This window comes from Stegastes partitus, unplaced genomic scaffold (assembly GCF_000690725.1).
Source record: "Stegastes partitus isolate 25-593 unplaced genomic scaffold, Stegastes_partitus-1.0.2 Scaffold695, whole genome shotgun sequence".
Classification (NCBI taxonomy): Eukaryota; Metazoa; Chordata; class Actinopteri; family Pomacentridae; genus Stegastes; species Stegastes partitus.
Window position 1 is genome coordinate 158,355 of NW_007578426.1, and position 13,122 is coordinate 171,476.

The following is a 13,122-nucleotide window of genomic DNA, read 5'->3' on the forward strand; positions in this document are numbered from 1 at the left end:
TATGACGAGGATAAAAGCCACAAAGGGCCTTAAAGTTATCTGTAAAATCTTACATACCTGGAGCCAGTTCAAAGAGGCTGAAACAGGAGGGATGTGTTTCTTAGTTCTGGTTAAAATTCTAAATTGTGACACAGTCTGAGCAGCTTTACACACATTCGCCATTTTCAAAATTAATTTCTAGTTTATGTATAATCACAGTCTTTAAACCCAAAAAGCCCAGAAACTAGTAACTCTGTATTGTCTGTGTGGAACTCTGTTTTATCCTTTAATTCCTGCAGACTGAGCTCAGCAGTAGCAGAACACCGGCGGTCAGTGCGTCCGTCCCGTCGGACTCAGGGCTCCAGAAACCCTCTGAGGGCTCTGGCAGCCAGAGAGGACATCAGGCAGGACTACATGGGAGAAAGAGTCAACACAGCTGCCGAGGAAAGGGTCCAAGCAGAGAACAGTGAGTTGATTTCTCAGTTTCCTTCTTTTCCTTTCCACGTTCCAGCTGCCTCACCTTGTGTTTCCTCCCTGCAGAGCGTAAGAACTCCTCTGCTGCAGATTCAGACTTCACCTCGTCCCCAGACCAGGCGACCAAATCACATCCTCCCTTCAGCAGCCTGATGCTCGTTCACATCAAAGGTCAGGACAGATTTGTGCATGTGTGTGATGGTGTGTTTGCGTTCAGGTGTTTCCATTAACCAGTGCCTATGATACCAGGTAGGCGGCGTGTCCAGGCCCGTCTGGTGGAGCCCTCGGCCCGGTCGCTGAACAGCGGAGACTGCTTCCTGCTGGTCACTGCAGAGCACTGCATCCTGTGGAGCGGAGAGTTTGCCAACGAGCTGGAAAAAGCCAAGGTACCAAAGAGGAGAACAACATGCTGTTGTTTTCTTATTATAGTTGCCCATCGATGGGCAACTGTGGAGTAATCGTGTCTGTGTGTGTGCGTGGTTTATTTGTTTTTTTTTTTTTTGCCTGTTAACAGTCCAGCGTTTTACAGAAGAGGAGTTTGAACCTGAAGCTTCATATGTGACCTCAGTATGGTCCCTTCTCGGAGTGATTAGATTTTGGGGTCAATACATGCATTGGTGACACTACAGAGGTCAAAGGTCACATTTCCCAAAAAAAGCTCTGTATGACTGAAAATGTACAAAAAGATTTAAAGTTAACTTAGGAAGACATTCAAGGGCTATAAACTGGTGATGTAACATAGGACCTTGAGACAAAGGTCAATGTCACACTGAAGGTCGTAAATCATCACAAATTTTAAATCCATTATAACTTGGTAAACGCTTCCCCTCCATGCAAAATATCAGTGTTACATGACAGACTAAGCTCTTGTTACATTATGGATAATTTTAAGGCAAAATCAAGTTCATCCTCAAGTAGGCGCACAGTAAAACACAGAATCAGGTAAACATGCAAACATTGGGCAACTATGTCCCTCTACTGGGGGCTCTCTAGTTTTTAGGTTGTTTGCATAAAAGTCAGGGTGAAGAGGTGCACAAAGTATGGTATGTTACGTAAAAATGTCCCAAAATTCCTTTCTATTGTTTGAAATACTTGCGCAGATGTCAGGAAATATTTGTTAATTCATTACATGAACAACTCCGAGCAATTTCTGGCTATCTGTTGAGTTTGTACTCACTGTGGGCTCACTTTTCTCTGCAGTATATGTTCCTGCACCTCTTAAAAATGTCTGTTATAATGATATAAATCATTAAAAGAAATAAGAAGTCATTTTTTGGATTATGTTTTTCTGACAAAAATTAGACACATTGGACTCAACATGTACAACATTTTCCAAGTTCCCACAAGTGTTACCAATACTGGAAAACATGGTTCTCTACATACTGTGGAGTAGTTTACAACCTACAGTTTTATTTTGCATCCATACTTACAGTATCTGCTTTAAACACCGCCTGCACACATGATCAATTTGCAGTGCAGAATTTTAGTTGTTTTTTAAAATCTTTTTTATAGAACCTAGTTCATCTGAAGTTGTTTGTTTTTTTTGCACAATTTTAGACACGTAAAATAAAGTGATTTTAATCAAAATATCACGATGTCAACCTTTTTGAAGAATTTGTTGTTGGTACGTCAAAGATGAATAGCTCCTTCAGAAAGTTGAAAATCCCACCATTCTTTCTGTTTTTGCAGTTTCTTACTTTGACAAATGGTGTAATTTTGGTGATTTTCTTGCCATTCAAACCTGCCAGTGGGTTTTTGGGTTCAGAGGGTTAAATACTGTAATATTCTCTGCAGAGGTTTTTAATGGAAATGATGCTGAAATAATTTAACGCACGTTTCATGTTCATCTTTTACATTTCTTGCTACAAAATGCATAAAATATGACAAATTAAACTCCAAGGAACATTTTGTGCATTAAATACATTCTTAGCTGCCTTGAAGTACGAAACACTGTTCCTTGAAGTTGGACATGGTTGGTGAAGCTTTTTTGCTCTCATTAAACACCAAGTTTGAAGAGAGTTTTAAAATTACATGTGTTCTCACATTAACTTTAAATGTTCCCAGTGTTACATTAGATTCTGTGATTTAATTCTTGATACGATTCTAAGCTGTGATGCTGCTGCAAACTACACACACTCTGTCTTAATATCGTTCAGTGTCACATATATTAAAGGCTCTGATTTTGCTTCATCAATGTTTGTGGTACTAAAGATTTAGCTGCTTGGACACATTAGAAATTCAACTAGGTATTATCAGGTGAGGTGTTACTGATCAGGTTATAAAACATATACTCTACTCTTTCTGCTAACACAGCTATCAAAAGAACAGTTTAGGACAACATCTGCTGAATTATTACGATATTTACAGTCGTGATGAAGCTGAAATTCCTACTTGGCCATAGAATTTGGGGTAACCCCTGTTACAAACCCAAATACAATGACAATATTAAGTATTCCGTCTCTTCTTATTACTATTTTACTATTGAGAATAAACACCTGAAATGTGTTTTTCAGGCCTCGGAGCTGGTTTCCTTCATCCAGAGTCAGAAGGACCTTGGATGTCAGGCCTCCCAGGTTGTCCATCTGCAGGAGGGATTGAACTCTGACAGTAGTGTGGCTGCAGACTTCTGGAGTCTTCTGGGAGGAAGAACGCAGTACAGAGGTCAGAGGTCAAACTTTGTATTTAAATTCAATAAAACCGTAGTTATAATTCCCCAGTAAGCACCAACCTTGATTTCTGATTTGTTTTGCCTTCTTTTCAACCAGCTGAAATCTCATTATAGCATCAACAAGCCACAAAATACAACTTAGTTTAATCAGTATGATAATTTGTTTAGTTGTAGGCTGAAAGAGCGACAACATTGATTAGTATGAAGGGATCTGTCCACGGAGATGTAATATAAATGTATCTGCATGGAGCAAACAGTCGGCAAAGAGTGATGACTTAAACAAAGCCCATAAAAACTGGTGTATGTGTGCACCCTTGCTTCTGGAAAAAAATTAAAATGAGGAACAATGTAATATGGTAAAAGTTGTGAAAATGGATTTAATAGTATTTTTAGATTTGGGTTCAAATACAGTAAAACAATGTAATTTTACGATATTAACATTTGTAAAAATACAGATTTTTGATGTTGATGTTATTTAAAGTTTTAGTCTTTTTTTAAAATTATTATTATTATTATTATTTTTTAAGGGTTAGTTTGTAAAGTAACCCTTGTGTGACTATATTGGATATTATCTGGAATGTAACCAAACAGCAAGTCTGTAAAATAACTGAAGAAGAAAATACAGTTTTTTTTAATCCCTATATACATTTTTTTTATTTTAATTTTTTTTGTTGTAAATAATAATTTTCTATGATACAGTAAGACATAGTGTAATTTTAGGGTCGAACCATTTTTAAAAATACATGCTTCTGATGTGGATGTTATTTGCAATTTTGGCCTGTTTTTTAAATTTAACAGGTAAAGTTATATTTTTTTCTGTAATTTTAATAGATATTGTCTGTAACTTAGCAAAACTAGGAAAATCTGTACAATAACTGTAAATTCTACAAAAACATACAGTTAATGAAATTATGTTTTTTTAATTTCTTTCTTCTTCTTTTTTTTTTTTTTTTACATACAATTTCTTCAGTGCATGTTTTTATCTTTTTCTTTGCACAGGAGCCGGTGCACCAGAAGAGGATGAGCTCTATGAGAGCGGTGTGGTGGAGTCTAACTGTGTTTACCAGCTGGTGGAGAACCGACTGGTGCCTCATGAACAGGGCTGGGCCTCCCTCCCCAGCGTCTCCCTGCTGGGCTCCTCTGAGGTCAGCTTCATCATTTTATATGTAGATACTTGACTATGTCTCAAATGAGGGCTTACATCTGTGCATATTGTAGAGTGAAACCCTGACAGGGTTTTAACAGCTCATCACAGCTTGTTATACTGTCGGTGTGTGTTTGTGTGTGTGTGTGTGTGTGCGTGTGTGTGTGTGTGTGTGTGTGTGTCCAGGCGCTGGTGTTTGATTTCGGCAGTGAGGTGTATCTGTGGCTTGGACAGGAAGTTTCCCTCGGGAGGAGGAACGTTGCTCTGCAGCTGACTCACCAAGTGTGGGCTGGAGCTTATGACTACAGCAACTGTCGAGTCAACCCACTGGATCCCACTCAGAGCAACCCCAGCATTCAGCTGTGAGTCCACGCTGCAGCCAGCTGCAAACTACAGCCTGTGCTTCACAATGGAAAATAACTGCATCTACTACATATTATACCACATAACATAAACAAACAAGAGCAGTCGCCCACCATGTGTACTGAGGATTGTGTTGAGGATTCAGTCATTGATTGTGAGCACAACACTCAGTAAAGCTCCTGCATACAACATTAAGGTTACTGACAGTGCAGTACAAGAACAAACATCCACTGTAGGTCTTCATTGTGCAAGCTGTCTGTAATTCCACACATGAGGAAACCCCAGCAGACAGAAGTGAGTCCATGTGACATGCTGTAAAATCCCTGCTATGAGTAGAGACGACACACTGACATGCTGCAGCTGCAACAGAACAGTTGTTACAGAAACAAGTACCCCCTTCAATGTGCTATACTCCAAAGCTGACAGCGTGTGGACGTCCAAACGTTACATTAAGGTGTGCTTGCTGAACACCTCATTCTAAAACCATCTGCATTAATCTGCTGTTATCACAGTCTCCACTTTTCTAGGAGTCATTTCCACCTGATTTTTTTAAACCTGATTCATGAGATCAGACACTGAAGTTTTTCTGCATGAAACTGGGAAAACCTTTTCTCTGTGGACTTGTCTTTGTGCAGGCAGTAAGGATTGTTGGTTCACACTATTGTCTAAAATATGATAGTATGCTGTAGCTTTAATAGTTCCTTTAATTAGAAGTAAGAGGATTTTTTAAAAACTGTACAAAACAAACATATGTGGACTGTTCACATGCGTTACAGGGGACACCCTGGACAGGTCACCAGTCTATCACAGGGCTACACTTAGAGACAGACAACCAAGCACACTCACATTCACACCTACGGACAATTTAGAATCACCAATTAACCTCAACATGTTTTTGGACTGTGGGAGGAAGCCGGAGAACCCACGCTGCATGGGGAGAACATGCAAACTCCACACAGAAAGAACCCGGGTGTCCTCACTGGGATGCGAACCGGCGACCTTCTTGCTGCGAGGCAACAGTGCTAACCACCGACCCACCTTGCAGCCCTGTTATGAATATTATTTTATTAATTGATATGAATTTATTTAACCCTCTGAACCCCAAACATCATTTTTACTCACTGTGAATACAAAGTCCTGCACCTCTATGGAAACAGCACAACCATGTTTATTAAATGTCTTGTGTGTGGTTTGACACCGTTGTGCCATAAATCAGAAAAATGAAAGTTTAATTACTTCAATTATTCTTTCAGCAAAAAATGGAAAAACTTGGATAAATGTTGTACATGTTGATTCCAAGTGCCCACAGCTGTGATCAATAGTAAAACAAAAAAGTGGCTCTACAGACTGTAGAATTTATACAGATTATTTGTTGAATTTGTTTCCATACTTATCTCCTCACTGTTTAGTACAAACACAGCCTGCAGTTTAGCTGAAAATGACCTGATATATATGTCATTTTTTTCACGTAATGCTTGTGCCAAGAAGCGCAGATTTTAATTGTTTGTTTTTGAGCTAACTGTCAAATGAGTCATGTGTGAAACATCAAGGTTTTTGGCTCAGATTCCATTCATTTTCCCAACTGAACGCACATAAAATAATTCACGCCTGCTGAAAAGTCCCTGAATGTTTGCCAAGTGACTGTTGCTCAGCGTTGACTCACTAATAATTTCAGAGTTACACCGAGGTATGCAGATTTATTTGTTTTTGGACAGAATCTGGTTGGAGATAATGATTTATTTTTGCCAATTTTTAAAACTGAGCCATGTAGACTAAAAAAAATTTGATGAAATATCACAATTTAAAGCTTAGATTTAGTTCTTATTTCCAGCAAGAAGTATAAAATCTAATCCTAACCCTTTGATAAAAGGTACAATTATGGTAATTTTATTTTTTAAAAGATGCCCTTCAAACCTATGAGCTGGGTTGATCTTCTTCGATATATATTTCCTGCATGTTATTATACCTCCTCAGAATGTGTTTTCTGCAAAGCTAGCGAGTCTGGACTATATGACAGATGCTATTTTCAGTTTCAGATACAGCTGGTTTATTGATTGTGCTCATGCTTATTTTTGGTTTTCTGATGTCATGCTGTCTTCAGGAGGGGAGAAGGCCGACCCGGCTGGGCTCTGTTCGGCGTCCTCTCTGAGGGAACCGAGACGATCCTGTTCAGGGAGAAGTTTCTGGACTGGACCTGCAGGAGTGGAGGCAGCGAGGAGGCTGATCCAGTGAAGGAGGAGACACAGGTTCGTGTCATAGTTCACTGATTCAGAGGCACAATAATCACACAGCCAAACCAGTGTCTTCACAGTTATTACAGTATTTGTGAATTTAAATAATGAATCCGGTTCAGTCAGTGTTGAAGTAATTACTTTTTGTCCAAGGCTCAAACATATAGAGCAAAATGTTACAGCTTCAAAGACAAACTCCATCTCAAAAAGCCAAATTATTGATATTGTTGCACTTCTTAGGTTTGCAGTGCACAATAATATATTGATAACTTGTATTTTAGAGCTGCTGCTCCACAGAAAGATCTCACTCCTGACAAAATCCTCTCTGTCCTAATTATGCCGTTTTGCTTCCACTTCCAAGCTGCAAACAGAGGAAACAGCTGACTATCTAATGTGTATATTATTCCAGCAGGGGGAGGTTAAGCTACATTTAGCTGCTTTACAATTTGCTAAGTGCATTATGGTTTGTTTTCTTTATTATGTTTTGTATGTAAACTCAAATCTCTAAAGTAACTTTTGTAAATGGACTCCAGTTATATACCACTTCTGAGGCTGTCAGGAGCAATTTAGGGTTCAATGCTTTGCTACAGGATCAAGTAAAGGAGTAGAAAGAACAATGTTTGTATCAGATATGTATTGAAATGGAAAAATAAAGTACCAGAAAATGGAAATACTCAAGTGAAGCATGTAAAACTAGATACAGATACGCAGAAAAAATATAAATGCGGAAAACTGAAGTTCCAAAGCTGTATCAGATCAGTTGAAGTTGTGACTTTTTCTTTCGTAATTTTTACCAAACTGAAATCCTCCTCTCTTTCGGTTTCTGCTGTTACTTTCCACAGTCCATCTCCGTTACGTCATCTCAGCCTGAGTCTCCTCCATTGGACTTCCTGAGTCCCTGCGACACTAAAACTCTGGTGTCGGGTCAGCCATCGGAGGGAGACGGTTCGGTCCACACGGTGCTGGCTGGAGTCGATGTCCAGAGAGGTCACGGCGTCATCACGCTGGAGGAAGGACGTCAGATGGAGCTGAAGACCATGGCAGTGGACACTTGGCACGTCCAGGAGTTCGACGACAGTGAAATCCCAGTGGAGAGCAGCGGACAGCTTCACGAAGGAGACTCCTACGTCATCCGCTGGACGTACAGCATCAACACTGTCGGTCAGTCAGTTTTTACCTTTCATCACCTGTGATATCTGATGCTGGAGAAGCCTGTTCTGTGCTTTGTAGTCTGATTTGGACAGAAGCATCTGTTATTGAACTCTGATTGATGAAGCTTTTTCCTCTGACCAGTGGTTTGAAAGGCATCGTATCTTTAAAAAACCCACCAAAATTTCACAATTTTTCAGGGCCAGATACTGTGAAAACAAAAAGAAATGTTGGCTTTCATATTTCATATTTTATCAAAATCACTTGCATAATGATTTCTGACATCACAACTGCCAAAAAAGACATTTCTGAATTCTCTTTCCTTCATGGTTGTGCTGTTTTCATAGAGGTGCAGGACTTTATATTGCAGTGAAAAATGTGCCAACAGTGAATAAAATTGTTGCAGAAGCAAAAAAAAAAAGAAGCCCAGAAATTAGAATTAGAGGTTTAATGAATATTCGTTTTTGCTCTGTTGTAGAAAACATAAACAGCCCAGATGAATGTGTGAAGAGTCCAAAGGAAAACATTGCCTTCTTCCTATGGAGAGGTCGACACTCCAACGCCAGTGGACGAGACACTGCTGCTTTCCTGTCGATAGGGATGAACAACCATGAAGAGTCACAGGTACGTGTACGGCCATCAGAATAGATCACGTACTCGTATACATGTATGACTACGACGTTAAGTGGAAACACTGTGAGGAGTAGTTTCCCTCAAATAGAGTATTGAAGTACTTTCTTACATAAGACTTGATGCTTTTACTTCTCTACATGTCTGATGGAGACCTTAAAGCACCGGTAGCTACATACAGAATTCTGACTTTCTGTTGGAGTAGTTATTGTTTTAAAGGTTTATTCTCATCAAATAGCACTTTCTAATAAATAAATTATGGTTTTGAAGATTTATTTTACCCAAAATAGTACTTTCTGTTCAAGTACTTAGAGCTTTAAAGATTATTTCCACCCAAATAGTACTTTTTAACCAACAAATTTGGTTTTAAAGGTTTATTCCACCCAAAATACTCCTTTCTATCCAAGTACTTAAAGTTTTAAAGATTCATTCCCATCAAATAATACTTGTTAAGGAAGTTATGGTTTCAAAGGTTTATTTTACCCAAACTACTACTTTCTTTTTAAGTACTTATAGTTTTAAAGGGCTATACCCCCAAAATAGTACTTTCTATCCAACAACTTATAGGTTTAAGGGTTTATTTCACCCAAAAAACAGATGATCACCATGTCATCTGGCTCTCAGTTTTTCTGACCCAGAAGTCGTACTAAAAGTAACATATTTATCAGGACCGTTGTTGTTTACAGGCACTATGTTTGTTGTGTTGTTTCTGAAGGTGGTTGTGCCTCAGGGAAAGGAGCCCCCCTGTTTCCTGCAGCTCTTCCAGGGAGGCCTGGTCATTCACAAGGGGAAGCGGGAGGAAGCTTCCACTAATGCAGGTGCAGTAAAATCAGACAGTTTTTCCCTCTTCGCTGTTATAGTTCTTTTTCGTGTTTGTTAAACTGGTGTGTCCTTTGTGTGTTTCCTGCAGCAGAATGGCGTCTGTTCTGTGTGCGAGGGGAACTTCCAGAGGAGGGTTTGCTGTTAGAGGTGGACTGCTGCTGTACAGGTCTGAGGTCGAGGGGCTCCGCTGTCCTGCTGAACAGCCAGCAGGGGGTGCTGTATATCTGGATGGGCTGTAAATCCCACAGCAGCATCAGAGAAGTCAGCAAGAGGACGGTGGAGCGTCTCACTCAGATGTGAGTCACACATTCTGGCTGGACTGTAGCATTGTTTTTGTAGTGTGTTAGTTTAATACTGTTTATTTGGGTGTGTTAGGTGTCCTCCAGAGCTGGGTCTCAGCAAAAGCAGCCCAGTGACGGTGCAGGTTGTGGAGGAAGGTTCAGAGCCTGCAGACTTCTGGACAGCACTGGGACACATGGACAGGAAGGCCTACGACTGCATGCTGCAAGGTGCGACACGACGCACACTTTGGTTTTGATCTACAGCTCTGTAAGTCTTCAAATCATGCTAAGAAGCTACGTTTTTTTTTGGCCTTACAGATCCAGGAAAGTACAACTTCACACCCCGTCTCTTCCACCTGAGCGCCTCTTCTGGGAGTTTCAAGGCCGAAGAGCTCAAGAGTCCAACACGACTGCCAGGACTCGTGATGGCGATGCCCTTCGTTCAGGAGAGCCTGTTCTCTGTACCAGAGCCAGGTGAAGACAGATACAAAAACTATTCCTGTTTCTCTTTTTGAAATTCCAATTTTCAGTTCCTCACATTTGTCCCTTTGTTGTTATATTTCCAAACCTTGTGTGTTTTCAGCTCAATAGGTCGTTCCATAAAAACAATGTTATCAACTAATACAAGTTCAGAATTTGTTAACCGTCTAAATGGCTGCTCATGGTAGCCTTAGATTGACCAATTCAGATATGAGAATCTTCTGATTTTAATCCCAAAATGTTAAACTACCCCTTTAATGTGACTTCTTGGAAAGTCTACGTGCCCACTGATACCATTCGGCCTTTCTAAATCTAAAACTAAAATATGCTTTTTACCATTTTAGACACCTGCAAATATGTAGAACATAGTCTTTTATTTTGCACCTCCGACATTTTTCTCACTGTGGGCTCATGTTTTACTGAAACTAAACAAGCATGAATAGCAGTGGAGAGATCTACAAGTGTATTTTGTGCCTTTCTTTGATGCTGAAAATTTGCTGTGAATAATGAATCGATATTAAGCCTGGAGGGATATGACTTGCCTTTAAAAAAGCAGTTTAAAAAATAATTCTTAGCGTAAGTTCCAGCATAAGCACTGCAAATCATGTAGCGCTTTCTCTACATCATCGTCGCTTTCCTCAGGAAACTGGAGTTTGCTCAGTTGTCATGGAGATGCAATTTTCACTTTCACTAAACTTTATTTGGCATGGCTCCACTCCAGAATTATTAACAAGATTAGGCAAAGCTACTAATAAAAAATGATCAAAACTGGATTTTAGTGAAGTTAAAGTTACCACCATAGCATCAGAAAACTCTTGGTTGTTTTCTCTGCATAAACCATATTTATTCAGCTTCATTTTACCCCTGCAGTATCGCTATGCCCCCCAGTTTGACAACCACAGTTTTATCACATAAATCAAGTATGAAATCCAAATAAATAGGATATTAAATGTTTGCATACTTTCCAGTCAACTAAGCTTACTCATCTACATCCAACTTTTTCTTTGCTTTATCTGTTTTTTTTTTTCATTGCCTCCAAAACCCAAACGTCCCACAGGATTATTAAAGTCAAACATAATCCAATCTAATTCCACTTTATTGTCCAATTTTCCCTCTCTGTGCCGTCTGCCTGCAGCCCTGTTCCTGCTCGACAACCGTCTGGAGGTCTACTTGTGGCAGAGAGGTCAGCCGGAGCAAACGGAGAGCTCGGCTTCAGCCTGGAGCCTCTGGCATGATGAGAGGAAGTGTGCCATGCAGACGGCACTGCAGTACTGCAAAGGTGAGGAGGCAGAATGGTCATCGTTAACTAACTGGAAATGAAGGAATCGCAGTTTAAAAATGTGCTGTTTTTGCTTGTGTATCGCAGAGATGAACCCGAGAAGACCCCCGCAGGCCTACCTCATCTTTGAGGGGTCTGAACCTCTCACCTTCACTAATGTGTTCCCCCGCTGGGAGAGAAGCCTGGGACCCCAAACACAGGTATGAACACGTGGAGCTGCACCATCAGTTTATCAAATGATGAGGTCAGTTGTTGAGTAGCAATAGGTATCTGTACATGGGAGAGGTGTGTGATTCAGAGCTTCATATTGTTAGACAGGGACTATAAATGGATTCACCCCCTCTTGGAAATTTTCCTCTTTTATTGCTTTTCAACATTAAATCATGGTCAGCTTAATGAGAATTTACAAAAAACATTCTTCCATTTCAAAGTACAGATTTCTACAAAGTGATGTTAATTATTTCAGCATAAAACATCAAATAGGTGAGTTCATAAGTATTCACCTCCTTTAAAGTGACTATTTCAGCTCAGGTGCAGCCAGTTGGTGCTAAAAGTCACACATGTGAGTGTAGTGATGTAGTATAAAGACACCTGTGTCTGGAAGGTCCACACACTGATGAATCAGTGCTCCTGGATAGAACTGTGTCGTGAAGACAACAGAACATCAAGAAACTTGGAAAAAGTTTTTTTTTAATTTGTAGTATTCAGTGAAATTATCATTAAGAAACAGAACAAATATGGTACTGTGACGGTTCGTGCTCTGTGACTGTGTGGGTGGACCCAAACAAAAAGGGAGACGGGGAGAAGGGTTAAAGGAAACAGAATTTATTACGGAAGGTGGTGGAGTGATGGGCACCAGGAAGCAGGAACAAAGTCCAGTGAAGGGTTGCCGGTCGTGGGGAATAACCTGGTGGTGGGATCTGGTGCAGGGATGTCAATCGTGGAGAGGGAGGAGTGGAGTCTTCGGTGTCGTGATCCGAGGAAGGGGGGTCCCGAGGGTGGTGCACGAAGAGCCGGTGCCTGAGAGTGCCTTGGTCCGTGGGGTTTTTCCCGGTGCAGAGAGGGAACCGTGACGAGGGAAACTGGGGTGGTGCGCAGGGGTCCGGTGCTCGTGGGGGGTGCTCTCGTGAAGGGTCTCCCGGTGAAGGTGTTTGTGAATTCCCGTGGGTGACAAATGCTGGAGTGCTTGGAGGTGTGCCGAGTGCTGGAGCCGAGGAGGAGAACTGGAAACAGGCAGAGAAACACATACAATAAACTTGAAGCTAGAGAACATCAAGATTGCTAGGAATGCTCCGCACGGTGTAGCAGGTAGAGGCCTGACTGTACCCCGAGGTAGGTATCACAATCCTCTGGCGTCGGTCTTCTGTGAGACGCCAGTATTTAAGCCAGGCACAGCTGATGAGCCACAGCTGCCAGGGTGTGCGTGTCTCTCCTGATCGGCTCCGCCCAGCCTGCAGAGAGCAGAGACACACCCACCAAAACACAGAGACAGACAAAATCCCAAAAACACAGTGAACCCAGTCTATGACCCTCACAGTACCCCCGGGAGCCGGCGACGGCGGAGCCCCTCTGCAGGCCGGCCTCGGGCCGGGAGAGCCGGCGACGGCGGGGGGGAGCCCCTC

At 41.2% G+C, this 13,122-nt stretch overlaps 1 protein-coding gene across 4 annotated transcripts in view; it reads left to right on the forward strand.

The window, feature by feature from the left end:
- Positions 1–13,122, forward strand: part of LOC103363852 (supervillin-like) — a 40,968-nt gene that overhangs the window by 19,070 nt on the left and 8,776 nt on the right. For all 4 annotated transcript variants that reach the window (XM_008290789.1, XM_008290791.1, XM_008290790.1 and 1 more), the window contains 15 exons: positions 279–445; positions 520–624; positions 703–839; positions 2,967–3,114; positions 4,121–4,266; positions 4,452–4,627; positions 6,730–6,874; positions 7,702–8,020; positions 8,487–8,632; positions 9,354–9,456; positions 9,549–9,756; positions 9,836–9,969; positions 10,060–10,215; positions 11,357–11,500; positions 11,588–11,700. In XM_008290789.1, the coding sequence (XP_008289011.1) occupies positions 279–445; positions 520–624; positions 703–839; positions 2,967–3,114; positions 4,121–4,266; positions 4,452–4,627; positions 6,730–6,874; positions 7,702–8,020; positions 8,487–8,632; positions 9,354–9,456; positions 9,549–9,756; positions 9,836–9,969; positions 10,060–10,215; positions 11,357–11,500; positions 11,588–11,700 (2,347 nt within the window). The remainder of the gene's footprint in view (positions 1–278; positions 446–519; positions 625–702; positions 840–2,966; positions 3,115–4,120; positions 4,267–4,451; positions 4,628–6,729; positions 6,875–7,701; positions 8,021–8,486; positions 8,633–9,353; positions 9,457–9,548; positions 9,757–9,835; positions 9,970–10,059; positions 10,216–11,356; positions 11,501–11,587; positions 11,701–13,122) is intronic.